This window comes from Sphaerodactylus townsendi, linkage group LG01, assembly GCF_021028975.2.
Source record: "Sphaerodactylus townsendi isolate TG3544 linkage group LG01, MPM_Stown_v2.3, whole genome shotgun sequence".
Classification (NCBI taxonomy): domain Eukaryota; kingdom Metazoa; phylum Chordata; class Lepidosauria; order Squamata; family Sphaerodactylidae; genus Sphaerodactylus; species Sphaerodactylus townsendi.
This window is the reverse complement of record NC_059425.1, coordinates 58,323,962-58,342,444: the sequence shown is the minus strand read 5'-3', so window position 1 is coordinate 58,342,444 and position 18,483 is coordinate 58,323,962. Positions and strand designations below refer to the sequence as shown.

The window sequence follows — 18,483 nt, the reverse complement described above, 5'->3', positions numbered from 1 at the left end:
CCAGTGCAGAAGAAAATGGGGGTAATCCCTGTTCATGTAGGGTTCTGTGTGCTCATCCAAACTTCCATATGCATTCTGGGTTAGGCTCCATGCTAATAATCAGTGTTTCAAATATCTGTGGCTGTTAACAATGTGAAGAAGAAAGGGAAACAATTTCACATCCTTCAGTTTTGCATATTATCATTAAAGTGAAAATGTGCACCTTTCTGAAAAAGGTGATCTGTGCCTGCCACAGGAACATACCCTGCTTCAAACATTGTTTGATTGATTGAATACCTACGTGCCTATCACTAATGTTGCTCATACACACTACTCAGCTTATTAAAATTGCAGTATGTTCCTGCTAAAAAATCAGGGTTCCATTTTGTGTGGCCTATCATGTGTGGTCTAACTTTGCTCAGCAAATTCACATGGTAGGATGTTTATTTGTTTAACATTTAAGCTTGCAATATGAGGTAAATCATTTTTTAAAAAATACCTCCAGAATATTATTTGCAGTTAGATTTTTGGACACATTTTGAACTAGAGTAGGAACGGTAGCCCAAACAGTGCTTTCCACTGGCTGTTTAATGCACACACATCTCTTTGCAGACAAGTGTGAGGTCAGGAGCTAAATTGACTGTATTACCCATGGGTTGGCACACATCCCTTGTGCTCAGAAGTACTTTGAATTTCTGCCAAGCTATGCAGCACATCCTAAATTCCAATGCCTTCAAAATGCCTCCATATATCACAATATTAGAATGCCTTCCATGATGTCATCCAAAAGAAAAAAAGCTGTCCCACAGAACTAAAAGAAAGTCTTTTGCTGAACTCATTAATCTCAATGTACTAAAATAAGAAGATGATCGTCTGTGACCTCTAGACCCATCCAGTGGTCTCCATTAACTAGCTTAATGCTATTTATCTAGGAAAAGGGAAGTACAACAACACGAATCATTCTGTCTCTAAAAGAACTCAAATTTAATCAGCAATTGTAAAACTTCAACTGGGGCATATTTATGTACTATTTGCCAGCATTTATTTATTTTTACAAAGATGTGCTTTCTGCTTTTTTTTCTTCCCCCATTTTCCTTAAGGGCACCAAAACTAACACTATTGGTCACCCTCTATCTTTTTCTTTTTTATAAATATGCTAATAACCCCAAGCTAAATGTTAATATGGGTCATTCTTTGATAAGGATAACAATTAACTGGTAAGACTGCATGGTAGTTTTCAGAGAGAAAACATTTTCAAGCTTGGCTTGGAATGGATCCCATTTTGAGAGGTTAATGAGAAGGTTACTGATCCTTTGTGTCTTATGTCTAATGGTCCTTTTTATAAAAAAAAACTGTATTATTTCCGATTGATGTAACTTACATACCCGTTGAAGGCCTTCCTCTGTTCAGTCATGAAATTAGATTCTGAGGAGAGCAGAGAAATGTGGTTAAGTATCTAAACAGATTATATCTCTTATATTCTAAAGGTGTGCTCTTGTCATTTGGGTTTATTATTGACTTTATTTGATAAAGATATTTATACAGGGCACTCTTGGCATGCATATTTTCTGGATGATGTTTGGCCAGTCTTTTACTGCTGCCATCAAGCTTACAACATAAGTTTACTGCTACCATGAAGCTTACAAGAAGGGAGGAGTAGTGTTATCTGAAAGCATAGAACAGAGGATACAGATATGAATCCCAAGGCAAAGATGGGGAGATGAATTTCCAAAGTATAATAAAGTAAATAATGTTAGCGTTCATCACACTTCTGTTTTTCCCTGGGGTTTTTGTGGAGAAAGTGAACATTGTTCTTTCTTGAATGTCATCTCTGAATGCTATAACCAGCTCTCCGCAAGGTGACTTACTTATGAGATTGAATGGAGAAATGTGGATTCAGGTTAATTTTCTCTTTAGAAGTTCTGCTGTTAAGTCTCCAAGCTGCCTTTTACTTCAGAGACACCTTAACATCATTTGAGGTATAGATGACAAAAGAGGAGCTTAATAAAATAATTTTTTTAAAAGCAACATTGTGCATAGTAAAGGTAATGGAGAGATAAGTTTAGATTACACTGTTAGATTTCGTTTAGAGTCATGGATATGCCCAGTAGTGTGTGTGACTGCAGTTTATAGAAAGTTCTCCAGAGACATAAATGTAAAAGGTAAAACTTACATTTATTCAATCATCTTCAGTTCACAACTTTGTTCCAAGAAAAGGTAGATAGAAAGAACCCTAGACTAAAGAGATTACTTTCCTTATGACAAGTGGGCACAACTAACGCGCCATCACGTGTGTGGAAGTGAGTGGATGCTGCAGTGGCAAAGGCCCCACTGAGCAGGCTGCCATTGACCATACGCGGGTTCAAAGGCTAGAGCAGAAGTGAGAAGCTAGCATGGGGAAGAAAGGAAGTTAGTGGGCTGGCCCCCCTGGCCCAGACAAGGGAGGGGGCAAACAAGAGAGGCAACATCACAGTTAGAGGGATATACAGCACCCCCCCAGTGTCCAGGCATTTAGAAGTCTCTTATTCCAACCCTCCCTCTCGACTCTGCATGCTTTCCAGGTATACAATGTTCAGTTTGTCACGCAGGCTTTGGAACTTGTCTCTTGGCAGTGGTTTGGTCAAGATGTCTGCTGCCATCATATCAGTAGGGACAGTAGCCAAGTTTCTCATAGTTCCTTCTGGCCTGTAAGAGTCTTAGATATTGATCCCAATTCCAATGTGTTTAGTACGTGCGGTACTATTCTCTTTCTGAAAGAGAAAGAGCTATACAACTCCCCACATCTTCTAGCATTTGTACAGGTAAAGGGTCTATCAATACCAAAATCTTCTAACAAATATTGTGCCATTGTAATTCTCTACATGCCTCTAGAAACTGGATACTAATTCTTATTCAGCAGATGAGTGAGCAACAACACTTTGTTTACGGCTTGCCCAACTTCTACAGCACTTCCCTTGTAGAAAAACACACATAGCCACTGGTAGATCTTAGATCTGTTCTTTCTCCAGCCCAATCTGCATCAGCATATCCCAATAGTGTGGGATCTTTAGTTGCTGGTGCTCTCAGCTTAAAGTCTAAAGTGCAATTTTGGTACTTTCACCACTCGCTTAACAGCAGTCCAGTCTCTTGTGGTGGGTGTGCTAACCCTTCTGGACAATATACTCACAGCTGTAGTAAATGTCAGGTCTGGTTGTCATTGCTAAGTACAAAAGCTGCCCCATTGCAGTCCCAGTCATTGTTGTCAGGTGGTAGCAAGTCATCAGGGTAGTACTTGTCTGTAGAACTGGAACTCATTGGGGTAGGTATTGGACTGACACCTTCCAGGTTCAGGACTCTGTAGCAGTTCCACATTTTCTTGCTTCTGGCTAAGAAGATAGCTTCCATCTGGTTCCCTGCTCGATTTGGATCCCCAAGTAGAAGCTGGTGCATCTCCTAGGTGTTTTGACTCTCGTACTTCCTTGTTGAGTTGGGATATAATCTCTCAGTAATAGCCAGTTTCTACTTTCATGGGTAACAATCAGGTCATCAACATAGCGTCAGGGATAAATGTCCATCTCCCCATTTCTGTGCCTTTGCTATAAAGACAGGGGGGGTCTGTATTTCACCTTGTTTGAAGTCCTGACTTAGTAGCATCTTTGGCTAGCTTATCTTGACCAAGCTTTAGCTGCTTGTTTCAATCTATAAAGTCCTTTCTGAAGTTTACAGACTAAATGTTTATTCTTTTCATCTATGAACCCTGGTGGTTGCTTCATATAAAGCTCCTGTTCAATTTCTCCATGCAAAAATGTGGTTTTAACGGGCCCAAATGCTCAGTTCTCATATTTTCTAGATGCAGCAATGTTTAAGAGCATTCTAATTGTAGAATATTTTACAACAGGTGTAAAAAAGTAAAGTCTGATCATAATCTGTCTCCATAGATCTGAGAGAATCCTTTAGCAAATAAAAGTCTGGCCTTATATCTCTCAATCTGACCTTCCGTGATCTTGTTTAGCTTTAAAAACCCATTTACAACCGAGTAACGCTCTTCTTACCCTTGTGGTAGCTCAGTGAGAGTCCACGCTTGGTTTTTATGTAGTGTAGCGATTTCTTCTTGTGCTGGGCCTCTTTCCACTTCTTTTGCTTCTGGTTCAGGTATTCATTGTAACTCAGCCCATGAAGCTGGTTCATGCAGTGATGGCTCCCTTGCAAGGTAGGTAAGTTTCTCGGCTGGAACTCTCTTGTTAGGTCAAGCGATGAGCTCCTTGAGGGCCAAAGGTCTGTCTGCCTCCACAGTAGTCTGTGACTCCTCTGCCTCACCTGTCAGGTCTGGGATTTCCACCGGGCTGCTCCCCTCTTCATAGGGTTGAGCATTTGCTGGTGCATCTGCACGGGTGATGTCATCCTGGGACTCTGGGCTGCATGTAGGGACTAGTTGGTCGCTATCGCCATCTCCCTCTGAATGGTCATCCATCACAGCAGGTTTTGCTATCTCTGGGTCACTAGTCAAACTGCACAATAACCCCATATAGTAATTTATACTTTCTGGATCAAAAAATCCTGTACTCCTTACTTTCTGGAGAATAGCCCAAAAATATGCCTGCTTTTGTGTAGTAGGGTCTAGCTTGGATCTCTTTTCTTTTGGTATGTGAGCATAAGCTTTACATCCTAAGACTCTGATGTGTTCTACATTTGGTTTCCTGCCATGCCATAACTCATATGGAGTTGTTTCTGTGGCTTTGGTTGGCAATCTATTTTGTAGGTAAACTGTAGTCATTGCTGCCTCTCCCCAGGGCAAGCTTATGTGGGAAGGTCTGAACCAAATAGCAAAAATCGAATCATGTCCATTATATAACGATTTCTTCTTTCAGTAATTCCATTTTGTTCTGGCTAATGGGCTACAGTAAGTCTGTGTTGGATCCCATGTTCCCTCAAGAAATTGTTTATAGATATGGGAAATGTATTCACCTCCTCTGTCTGTTTGAAAACACTTGGGTTTCCTATTAAACTTCTTAGATACTCATAGCAACATAGTCTCTTAATTTCTGTTCAGTCTGAGACTTTCTCTTTTAGCAAAATAACACACAGTGTATCTCGTGAGTAGTCAATAATAAAAGACAACAGATAGGTGTTCTTACCAGTTGATGCTGTATTTGATTGGTCCACATAGATCAGAGTGAGATTAGTCAAGAGGAGCTGCTTAAGGAGCATCTTTGGCTTTGTTTTCTTTGGGAATGAAGGCCTAGTTCCCTTTCCTCTTAAAACAACAATCACACAATTGGTTATCATTGAGACAGTCTTTTAATGGAAATACCTGTTACTTCAAGTCCTTGCTTTTCAGCTTGTGGATGGCCTCTTTATTACTGATTGGGCAAACCTCCCATGCTGTGAGCTCCAAAGACTGCTGGGTAGAAGTTACCTTGGCTGTGCAGGCTTGTGGTTCCCTCAAGCAGTCCAGTCTGCTAAAGACTCCATTTCTTAGGGTACCTGTAGGGAATATAGCTCACCATCACAAGTGAAATAGTGTAATAGCTACATTATTCCCTAAAGTGAACAGCAAATCCTTTTTTCTGATAGTGTGGGGACACCTCGATCAGATTAGCTGCAAGGTCCGTAAAATGTACAGGACATTTTCTGCCACAATCTCAGTTCCATTACCATCCAGTTGGCAAATGTAAAGTAACTTTGTCTCTTTCCATTCACTGGAATCTGTTTTCCATTGGCTAAATACACATTGCATCCAGCATCTCTGTCTAATTCATTGAACAAAGCAACATCTGAAGCCATGTGCCTAGAAGCACCGCTATCAATAATCTAAGGCTTATATTTTTTCATTAGTTTGTATCATGTGGCTTGTGCAAAAGTTGAAACGAATTTTTTAGGAGTAAAATCCCTTTGTCTGTGTGGGAATAAGCAGTGTGAGATGGTTTGCTGCTGTCTCAGCATTCTTATTACACAATGACACTCCCTCTGGAGGTGACCAGGTTTATTGCACTTTGGAAACAAATGGGTGGGCTCCTCCTTTCCCTGTGGGATTGGATTTTCTGTATCCAAATGGGAGATTTAGTTCCCTTGCACTCTTGCCTCTGGCTTCTTGGGCAATGTAATCCTGGAGCTTACTCCCTTCCCTCTGCTCTCAGAGAGATATTCTTACGTTTCATGTAAATTCAGGACCTAGTTAGTCTCTAGAATTTCCCTCAAAATGTGCAGTCTCTTTGCCATTTACAGTAGACACAAAAGCTGAATATTTCTCAGGCAATGAGCTTAAAAGTAGTCCAATTCTTTCTGCCCTTCCTCCAGAACTGTGCCCAGTGGTTGCTAACTTATCAATCTGATTCAGCAATTTGTCTATATGGCAATCAGCATCTCCATTCTCTCTCTCTTGTAATTTGATTGAAAATAGTTGTTTGAATAAACTCACTTTGCTATTTCTTGGTCTCTGCTCTCCAAAGACCCTTCTTTAATGCTTCTAGCATGTCTTTGGCAGAATCTTGTCCCAACATACACCAGGTGTGAGTTTGTGAGGGTACTAACAATTACATTCATGGCCTTTTCATCTGGTCTTTGCCCTCTGGTCTCTTTCATTTCCACTTCGTTTGGTTTCGCGTGCTTAAAACAAAACCTATGCCCCTCTTCCTTTACTTTGGGATTTAATTCTGTAGAGCCATGAGTTAAAATTCAGGCTTGTAAGCTTCTCAAGAATTGCCTTACGCTGAGCCATTTTAATGCAAAAGGCTTTCTCTGCAATCTCAATTAGTCACACACACAAGAAAGAGAGGAAGTAAGCCTTCAGGCTATATGCAACCTTTTGTTACTCGGGCTGGCCTGTTACAGCCAGGTGAGTGCCCATTAAGAACTAAGGCAATGTACAAGCTAAGCCATGCAAGGAAAAAAAATTCGTTCAACTTTAAAACAACTTTGTGCCATCTGGGCTCCAAAAAATAAACTTCATCCTCTGCTACCATGTTAGATTTCGCTTAGAGTCATGGATACGCTCCAGTAGTGTGTGTGACCGCAGCCTATAGAAAGTTCTCCTGTATATTACAAATGTAAAAGGTAAAACTTACATTTATTCAATCATCTTCAGTTCACAACTTTGTTCCAAGAAAAAGTAGATAGAAAGAACCCTAGACTAAAGAGATTACTTTCCCTATGACAAGTGGGCACAACTAACACGCCATCACGTGTGTGGAAGTGAGTGGATGCTGCAGTGGCAAAGGCCCCACTGAGCAGGCTGCCATTGACCATGCGCTCGGTTCAAAGGCTAGAGCAGAAGTGAGAAGCTAGCATGGGGAAGAAAGGAAGTTAGTGGGCGGTCTCCTGGCCCAGACAAGGAGGGCAAACAAGAGAGGCAACATCACAGTTAGAGTGATATACAGCACCCCCCAGTGTCCAGGCATGCAGAAGTCGCTTATTCCAACATACACCTGGTACCACTTGAATCCTCAGCCTACTGTAGAATAGAACAGTTCCATTAGTCAGAAAACAAATGCCTCTAAAATTATCAAAATTCAAGTAGAGGTTTCTGCCAGCTGCACAGTCCGGAGATGCTCTATCAGGAGATTCCAAATGAAAGTTTAAAATAACATTCCATGGCAAAATGCTGTGTGTGGCATTGAAGTGGACAATTTTACAATTTATGGACAAGCCACATGAACCATTTCCAAGGCAGAAACTGGCAATTGCAATCAGTTAAGGTTAACTATCTTTTCTCCTTTAAACGCCATCAAATTCTTTCCTGTAGTTAATATTCCCTTCTTCCATTTTTGCTAAACCTTAAATAGACACCATCCTTTCCCTTCACAGCTACACTGTGTGAGAAAGGAAGAAGAGTGAGGTAAGAATTAGGATCCTTTGGATTTTGGAACAGGATTACTATCATCATGTTCCATCTCCTCAAAATCTGATGCTTCTGTTCCTGACCAGAGAGATCTATGCCGCTTTTTGTTTGTTAGTTATTTTCCCATTTTTTTAAATAAGATTGACCAGTTGTGCCTGCTTCCTGTTGCTTTTGTCTAGACCATTATTCAAGAGCAGGTTTTTACTTATCAATAACTCTACAAAAGCAAACAAGTGCACTTTTCACAGGTCTTTTTTGGGCCCTAAGCTTTCTACCACACCATCATAGATTCTATCCCTTAGCAAGGTGAATTGGCCCCTGAAGCCCTAAACCCTTTCAATGGCATTTAACTTTCAGATCTGTAGGACATGAATCATATCATGGGTATTTTCCTTGTAGTGCTTACTTCATTAGTTACAAGTTTAACATGTGCACATTTTCATCTATAACAAGAATGGTGTCTTCACATTCATAGATATACTTACATATATACATCTCTTGCTTTCTCATCATCCACTTTCTCACTCCAAAAGTCAAACATTCGCTTTCAAACTTCTTGGGCTGGGAATCTATTGGTTTACACTAAATTATACAGATCTACATTGCTATATTATATAAATAATAATAAAAATCTTCTATTACAACTTCCAATAATAGAAATGCTGAGAAATCTACATAATATTTTCTTCAACAGATTTTCATGTTATGTTTATATCCTCAGGAGAAGTATGCTGCCCAAATGAAGAACAAAACTGGATCTCTGTTGGGATTGGAGAATCCTGCTGCCAGGGAACTCCTTACTCTGCATCAGGAAATCAAATATGTTGTGGTGGATCACTTCATGATGGCTTCAATCACCAGTGTTGTGGTGGCGAAATTGTAAGCAAAGACTTGATCTGTTGTGGGGATGAAGAAAAAGGAACATTCCACAGACCTGCAACAGGTACACTTTTGAAATACCTCTGGAATAAGCTTCATTGTTTATGACCAAAGCTGAAATTGGACTTGTTTCCTTTAGTTAATTTAGGTTCATTTTCATGGCCTCAATGCAGTCCCACACTGGGTACTGTGCATGTGCAGGCTGGACACGTATAAGATTTTCAGAGCTTTCCAAAACACTAGGTGTGCCCATTCTCTTCTTGGTTCTTTTCCACTGAAGCCATGACATGAGTGGGAGTAGGTGCGCTATTCTTTTTGCCACTGCAGAGAGAGGTTCTCAGTTGCTGTTCTGTTTTATCCTTGCCTCATTTGCAAGTCTGAGGAGACTTTTTTCATACAAGATTTTTTTATTGTCATTGTACTGAGGAATAAAACTACATTTAAAAAAGAAAAGTTTCAGATTTTTAATTTTGCTGATATTACTCAAAAGGGACCTCTTTAGGATTGTGTGAACTGTGGGATTAAAGGGATGTGGGTATATGTCCATTGCGCCTTATGTGCCCGGGTAATCACACAGGAGACCTTTCTGCTATCACCAGTTTACCCTAAAAGGATAATATGAATATGTGTAAGGCTTCCTCTGGATGCCTGTACCTCCAAAGACTTCCCGGAGGTGTGGATTGGATAAACCCCCTCAGATTCTGCTCTTTTTCAAAGGCTTTTGCTGTGTCCTAGCCTGACCAAAGGCACTCCCTTCCTTGAGCTGCCTTAGTTCGGAGGCATGGTGTGATAGAGCATTGGATTCAGAATGGCTCTTCTGCACAGCATTGGCTGTGTAACTGAAAACATCCCCTCCCCTCCCTGGCTGCTTTAGCTGAGAATCTAACAGACTCTTACAGTTCATAGTGGCTGTCTGTGAAAAGTGCTAGCCTGGTATAAGACATGACTCATATAGCTGAGATTGCCTCAGCTCAGTTTCAAGGCTGGAACCTTGTGCTGAGTTCCTACTAATGCCTAGTTCATGCTAGTGCACTGTTTTCTACAGTCTTCTTAAGGGCACATCTGACACTACACTGGCTTCTTGATTCCATGTTAGCCTTTGGAACTATTGAGGATGTGATGTCATCGGGATCCATCGGTTTCCATTTTACAACTGAGGTGACAAAAATGCATATTTAAGCCAAAGCATTTTAAAGGCAGTTTTCCTCTTGGTTCCATGCAAGTTTGTGCAAACTTTCCCCACACTTCTTTCCTTCTTCCAGGGAATGACACTGGCTCTCCCCAAAGTTCTAGGCCTTATTTCTGCTTCTGGAGGAAAGTCCTAATTGCAACTGAATTCGCCCTGCCTATGGAATCATTCTTATATGACCCCACTTGCAATGAGAGCCTATGTGGTATGGGAAGTACTGAACTGGGATCTGGGAGTCTCAGTTTCAAATGGCCACTCCTCTAGAGCAGCAGTTCTCAACCTGGGGGTTGGGACCCCTTGGGGGTCGAACGACCCTTTCACAGGGGTCACCTAAGACTCTCTGTATCAGTGTTCTCCATCTGTAAAATGGATAAATGTTAGGGTTGGGGCTCACCACAACATGAGGAACTGTATTAAAGGGTTGCAGCATTAGGAAGGTTGAGAACCACTGTTCTAGAGGCTTGCTTGGTGATCTTGAGCACATTGCACTTACTTAACCTGTCCTGCCTCACAGGGTTGTTGTGAGCATGGAAAAGAAAAAAGGTAGATAATGTTATAAGTTACTGTGGGGTCTCACTGGGGAAGAAAGGTGGGGGAATAATAAACTCCACATCCATTTTCAAGGATGTCCTATGATTTATTCGTGAGTGCCCTTGGAAAAGCGTTCTTGGCAAGGAAGTTCTCTACCTAAACTGGTCAGAAACCCTACTACAATTCTTTGACACATGCATACAAATGGTCAACTCTGTTGCTGATGGCTTGAAGAGTAAATGGCACCATATCTAATTCACCATCTCTAAATTCCTGCATTTTTATATACCTATATATGTGACATCACAACAGAATTTGGTTTTTGGAGTAAGTTTCCCCCTTCAGGAAACGCCCAGATTTGTTTTTCTTACTTTCCTAGACAGAGTGTATATGCATAATTCTGGTAGTTCCTCACACCTTTAAGGATCAGGCTCAAAAATCCCAGTGTTCTGTAAAGCTAATAAGATCACTAGGACATGAGAGTTGTAAAAGTTTGTTTAGGCTGCCTCAACTCAAATAAACTTTTCTGGACTTTTAAAGCCAAAGCCCTGATATATACAAGGACCAGAGATTTTAAAGATAGAGGAATGTCAGTCAAGGCTACATCATTGCCTGCATCGTAATAGCAACACCTTTTACATGATTTTACAAATTACACGTATGACAAATCTCTATATGTGATACATGTATACTTAGGGGTGGAGAGTTAGTATTGAGGAATCTTGATCTTAACATTTACATGAGAAAGGGATCAGGTATTTCACCCAGATCCATTAGGCTCCCTTCTTCACAAGGCTAGTCTAACAATGCTTCAGTCATACTCGCACTTGTTATATCCGAAAAGTTATGAAAAGAAACTAATTCTTCAACGTACACTGCTTATCTTGGTGCCTGGCAAAAATATTTTCTTCCCTACTGAATTATTGCCAGAGATCAGGGAAGCTTATATTATTGTAATAGGAAAATTCCTTTGTAATACTGTTTAGCTTTGTACTGTTAGCTATATTGCAATTTACTAAAATCTAGTAAGTATTATTCTGAACTAATATAATTAGTAAACTTACAAATACATTTATCTAAAATGTGTCTACAGTGCCAACACTGTATTTTTCTCATGGCCCATCTTTTGACTCTTTACCTCTGGAAACCATCTCAGATGCTTGCCCTATATTGTGGGGGCCTTGATGTGACGGTGTCTCCCAGTGGCTCCTGGTCTTCTGCAAAATTTGTTTGTCATAGTAGTATTTAGATCTAGAGCACTAGATGTACCTTATTTGTGTTTATTTTTGGTTCTAGTGCAAAAACTGTGTTGTGGTGGAATGTGTTAATATTACATTTTCCTCAACTGATAGGTGCCAACTCCTAGATACTCTGATCAGAGGCTTAGTGGCTCTATGACCTTGACATTGTACTTGGTTCTTTTGGGGGAGGCCTGGATTAGCATTTATATTCTTCTGGACCTATATGTTTCCAAGCTTTCCATGAAAGATTATTATGGTTGGATAGTCACTCTGGGAAAGGAATTATGATGTATGTTGGAGTTGCCAACCTTGAGGTAGCAGCTGGCTTTCTCTTGGGATTACATCTCTACATAGCACAGCTCAGTTTCCCTGTAGAAAATGGCAGCTTTGGAAGTTAAACTCTGTAACATTATAGCCCACTGAACTCCAGGTGCCACTGTACCTGAACTCCTCTAAGCTGACCTTGCTGCTTGGGCCAGCAAGAAACATTATGGATGCTGTTGACCTCATGCTCCTCTTCAGTGGGCTGCGCAGAGTGTCTGTGCCACTGGTGTAAGGTAAAGTAGGGCACCACTGTGGCTGTATTTCTTTTTGCTGACTTGGACAAGGAGAAACAAAGGTACAGTCGCTCCTGACCATGCTCTGACAGTGGAAACTATTATTCTCAGCAGGCTTACTGTAGGGGTGGCAGAGGCTTAAGGTATGGGTCTGTTCATATTTCTTGCAGTAAAATAAGTGGCTAATCTACCTATCTACCTAGGGTTGCCAGTCTCCAGGTAGGGGCTGGGGATCTCCTGGAATTACAACTGATCTCTAGATTACATAAGTTGCTCATTCATTCATTCATTCATTCATTCATTCATTCATTCATTCATTCATTCATTCATTCTCTTCTGGAAAAAATGGCTGCTTTGGAAGGTGGACTGTATGGCATTATACCCTACCAAGGTCTCTTTCCTTCCTGATTCCGACTATCCCAGGCTCCACTCTCAGATCTCCAGATTTTTCTGAACCTGGAGTTGGCAACCCTACATCCAACCCTATTTAGGACTCTTAATGTTTGCCTGTTCCCTACCCTAATATACTCTCCCATAGCTTTTTCTGAGGGTAAACCATGTATGCTCTTTCAACAAAAGGCAGTATTCAAAGAATGGCAATAATAAAACCTAATTTTACCTCTTCTGTCAGATTGCTGGCAGAATTTAATCTATGACTTCTAAAGTTTGACACTAATTCCTTTACCTTTCTTTAATTTGCCTTGCCCAGACTGTATATTATGATCTTAGAAGTATTTGTCAGCTTAGCAGTGGAAATTATGTTAACAAGAGCCTCTTTCTTCATCATTATATTTTGTTCATAGAAGTGCTCCCTCTTGTCAATATGATGACAAATGCAGTAAGAACTTTATTAAATGGTACCCATGTTACTCAACAGCTTGGTTAACTGGCATGATGGCTGAATGACTGTGGCACAGAATTACCAATTTTCAGATGGGGCCTGGAGTTCTTCCAGAATTATAACTGACCAGCCTATAGAGATCAGTTTCCCCTGATGATATGGCAGCTTTGGAGGGGCAGACTCTATAGAATACCATAGAGCACAGGTGTCAAACTTACGGCCCTCCAGTTTTTATGGACTACAGTTCCCATCATGCTGGCAGGGGATGATGGGAACTGTAGTCCATAACATCTGGAGGGCCACGAGTTTGACACCTGTGTCATAGAGTATGTGGGCACCCTTTCTGAGCATGTGGGCACATTTGGAATTCTGATGCAGAGTGATAGGTGCATCCAAAAATTTTCTGTTGCTGGAGGCGAAGATAAGCACAAAATGTCAGGGAATGAAATTATACATGAGTCTAACAATAACTCTTTAACATTTAAGACAAAAGCTCTGCTTAACAGATGTCCTTTTACATTATATATATATTACACACAGCTTATCTTCAGTTACACAGTGAAGATCCTTGTACTGTGGTGGCAGCAGCTGCCAATGCTGTGTGTATGGTATGTTTTAAAGCTGCACAGCCTGTCAGATTTCTGGTGGCCAATCAGAAGCCATGCTGGGCAAGAGGCTCACTTGACCCCACCCATTTTTTACAAACAGTTGACAAGCACAAAGAAAAGTGTCAGTGAACACCATGGTGCCACAATTGCCATGTTGGGGATCCCTGCCATACAGTCTAGGAGGGTGGAGTAGTTACACAGCTTGAATGCTCTAAGGGCATCTCCTCCAGTGGTTTACTGGTGCTACTGGTGTTGCAGATGGGTTTTTCTACTTAACACTGAGAAAAACCTGAAGTGGATGTTGAAAGGCTTTTTTAGCTTAATAGAATATGAGAACAGTTTTTTGGCTGGTATAGAGCACATACGAATGTGGGAAGAAAAATGTAAACTTTATGTTTTAATTTTGGTGGGAGGAAGGAAGTTGGGAAGGAGCTGATCTTCAGCATGAACATGACTTTACAGGACGTGGCACCCAGGTGAGGTTTTTACCCTCCCCTGGCACCATCCCCAAATCTCCAGGAATTTCCCAAGCCAGAGTTGGTAACTTTACTCAAGTGAGCCCTGAATGTTGTAAACACAAATGCAACCCATCTAAATAAACTGGAAAATTGGGCAGAGCTTGACTGCGCCTTAAAATTATGAGTTTTTGGGCTAGCTGTGATAAATAGACATAATCTTGTAAATCAGGTATTTAAATATAAATGGGATTTATTTTCAGCTACTTTGTTTTGAAATTGTTATTGACTTCCTGGCCAGTTTGGGGCAAATTGTTAATACTTGTGTGAGTTCTTCTGCTTCTGTAGCAGTAATATGAAAAGCAATGGTGTCTCCTTGGAAAGTACATTAAGATGAACAGATAATTTATTATTTAAATAGAAAGAGCAGTATTTGAATTATTTAAAGAACAGGAATAAAAAGAAAACGTGTCTTAATTCTACATAGGATTCATTTATTGAGCAAGGAAAAAAGATTCTATGACAATATCAGTTGCTGTTCTTTAAGAAATAGACTCATACATTCTTTCTATATTTTTAAAGATAGAGGTGTTATATTTTAGTCATTAGTTCCTATTTTCCCATGTACAGTGTCAGCTAGATATACAGATGGGTATTTGAATATTGAAAATGAATTCAGAGAATCTTTTTTATTAGTTGTGGATGGGAAATGAAATTTAACAGATGAGTTTCACTCTGATGGACTTCACATGCTTTTTAGCATGACACGTTTGTTCCTGATTTATCCTGTGAAGCTGCCTAATGTTACTGAACAATTGGTCAATTGAGGTCAGCACCTGGTATCCAGTCCAGCTAGCAGTGGCTCTCCAAGATATTAGGCAAAACTTTTGTCATGATACCTGAGATCCCCTTTAACTGGAAATGCTGGGGACTGAACCAGGCAATATATTTGTGCAAAGCTAATTTTTACCACCGAACTCTGCCCTCTCTCATACATATCTAGGAGTATGGGGCTCAAGCTTCTCTTACCTCAGCAGAAGACAGGATGTATTAAAACACATCTATGGGAAGTTCCTTGAGTTGGAAGAGACCCTTAGCTTGTCCTTGGATAACTTCTTGTGTGGTGTTTGTCATACTGTACACTACACACCACTTCAGTTGATTCCATTGAGTTTATTGAGGGAGGCCATTATGGTGGTCCTGTTGTCCTCCTTTTAGGTGTTTAATATATCTTTGCAGGAGGCATGAAGAAACCATTTGTCTATATGTTCAGTTGTCATGCTGCTACCCCAGCCTTTGTATGGATTGTATTCCTAGTTCTGTGCTTGTATCCCTAGCTGAATGAAGAATCATGTGCACAGTTCAGTGCTGTGTGTTCCATCCTGATCCAACAATCAAATCTGTATGCAGGGCCTCTAGGTTGGGTATCTGCCATAGCACTGAATATGTCCTTGGGGTGGAGAACAGGGGTGGGATTTCCACTACCTTCTCTTCCAGATCAAATGGTTGATAAATTCTACTAGAGCCTCTGTTTTATTCCTCATGTGCAGCTTTCATGTGCAGCTTTCAGTGTAACAGCTGACAGCAATGTAGGAGTAACACATTACTCCTACACTCTTCTCCTCAGCCAGGTCCTTTTGTATGGCAGTACATTGTGTGACTGCCACAAAACAGGGCTGGCTCGTAAAACATCTTTTTATGTACTTTATTACTTAAACTGCTTTTATTTGCCTGCAGGAGCCCTTTAACAAAATCACATTGAATTGACTTTCTCACACCAAATCAAATCTCCCTGGTCCCAGTTCAGTTGTCTTTGTCAATATGTATTTTATAAATGGAGTGAATTAACAGATGCTGTTGGAAGAGAACTGCTGGGGTAGCGTTTATGTTTTTACTACTCTCTCTGGACAGATGAGTTGTGTAGGAGTGTAATACAGGTACCTTGGGATGAAAGTCATGCTCTTCATTTCACTCTATATTGAGACAGATGTATTCTTAAGTATTTTTCTCACATACATACATGCACAAGAAATATAACCTTTTAAAATATTTTGCCTTTAATCAGCATTTGTGTTCTGGGAAATCTCATTCAAATATTTAAGAAGATAATGCAGAACATTAAAATCAATCAATATATTAAAATAGATTCAAGATTCAGAATAATTATTTACTATTATCCCACTTGAGCACAAACAATGAACAAGTTGATGCATTTATCTGGAAGGCAAATTTTTGTAGGTATTATGGAAATGGGTATATTGTCTTAATAATTATTTTGCTGTTTTGTTTTTATACTAATACATGACTTTAATTTTAAAAAAAAAATTGTCTCTCCTAATCATCATAATTTCTTGCATTGATCTGCAGTCTTTTTACATATAATACTGTGCTTTTTACATATAATACTATATAATACATATTTTCCCTTGTTTGCAAATGCCTACTCAGAAAAAGTTGTGAAGCAGGCTTCCTATTAAAGACAGTGGATCAATAGACCTTACTTTAAATCTTTTTGGAGCTGCATTAAAACACTAACACACAACTGAACAGCTTAAGAATTTATAGAATTTTTCTCCATCTTGTTTCTCTTTGCCTGCCTAAATGTCTCTCTCCCCATCTCTTCTTAAGACATCCAAATGCAACATTAAGGTACAATGATCAAGTAGAAGTTTCTGGTTGAAGGAAAGAGTTGAAAAAGTAATTTGTGATAAGTACAGATTGTCTGATTTTGTCCTAAAACTTTAAGCCTTTTAATCTTAATATTCTTCTTTAATGCTAATCATTTCCCCATTTGCTAAATTAGTTATTACCTAGCCATATTTGTGAATCAGTAAGAGGAAGTTAATGGCTTTACTGCCCATTTCTTTCTTTTTTTTCTTTGTGGTAATACTTCAGATTTCTCTGTTACATATTCTACCTTGTTGTAAATTCATATTTTTGTGGTTCTGTTTATGGTTTAAATCAGCAATTTTTGTGAGGGCAATTTTCCATTTTTAAGCAGTGGACTGAGGTGATTTTTTGAAAGGTAATCAATTCATCAATAATATATGGACCTATTTTCTTTTTCTCCCTCAGCCCCACTGTGGGCATGTTTTAAACTGTACATTCTCTGTGTCAAGGTTCAAGAGTCAAGTGCTACATGTGATAAATTAAGTAAAGGTCAAAGGCCATGCAGTGTGGTTTCTGAGGAATGTCTATTTCTGCATTTGCAGCTCATTCATGCTGAAGTGATGCACTATGGGAATTACTACCAAACTCTGCTCAGCAACATCTGCTCTCCCTAAGTGAGTTAGTGCACGTCAGACATCTTTATGTCAGAATATTGCAGTGATGGATGCAGTCTTCAGAAAATGCTGCATAAAAATCTGGTGTGCCGTTCTGGCCATTAAGTGAAATTACTATTTAAATTAATGGCGCTGTCACAGTTTATCTGTGCAAAGAATGAACGCTGATTAGGGTATTAAGTAATTAGCAATTTATCACGCTGGAACAAGGTTGATAATAATTAAAGAAGTAATGGTTTACCAAAGAAACTAGAAAGGGAGTCACTTCTTGTTATGTGAGTGAAATCTTGGCTGAAAAATTTAATTCAGTTAAACAAAGATGAGCTTCTCAGAGGCAAAGAATATGGCTTTATTTTCCCCTAGTATAAAAGCAGTTCATTATCAAAATTTTACTTTGCCTGTCAAAAAGGCCCCCAAGCTATCAACTTGGGTGAATGTTTTAATACGATTTTTTCAAGTAAAGTGATGTAACCACATTCTTTATAGGAAGGTAGGAAAAGATAAGTTAAACTCTGAATAACTACTTACCACATTTTTGTTCTCTTCTGTGAACAATGACACTAGCCAATAGAAGGTTGGGTTAAAATGACTACTGCAGCTTGGCAAGCTTATGTTCTATAATGTGTGCTGGCACTATAAGGGAACTGCAGATATTACAGTATGGGGCTGTGCTAATAGATTGACCATGATTACTGTCAAATTACTCAAAGGTATTAGGTGGCACAGAACCCTGTCTTAGGAAAACATGGTGGAGGCAAGTTGGGTAGACTGGTCTGAGGCACTTTGCTTACACAGCATCCTAACGATATTTCAGCCATCAATTATTCTATTCTATTTATTTATTCATTGAAACATTTTTGGGTCACCTTTCCACCTAGTTTAGGGCTCCCAAGGTGGCAAAACATTAAAACAAGCTTTAAAAGTACATTATATAAAAACAACAAATTAAATATACCTTATCCACCATTAAAAGATATACACAGGAAGGAAGATTAATGAGAAAATGACAGATGAAGCAAGTCTTTACTTGCTGGCAAAAGACAGTGATACAGGTGGATTGTCAGAACTCCCAGTGGATAAAATTCCCTCATTTTGGTACCACA

The 18,483-nt window shown here is 39.7% G+C and overlaps 1 protein-coding gene across 1 annotated transcript in view; it reads left to right on the top strand.

The window, feature by feature from the left end:
- The window catches only part of USH2A (usherin), a 646,790-nt gene that overhangs the window by 490,573 nt on the left and 137,734 nt on the right, over positions 1 to 18,483 (top strand). The window contains exon 49 of the mRNA XM_048504848.1: positions 8,517 to 8,738. Coding sequence (XP_048360805.1) covers positions 8,517 to 8,738 — 222 coding nt within the window. The remainder of the gene's footprint in view (positions 1 to 8,516; positions 8,739 to 18,483) is intronic.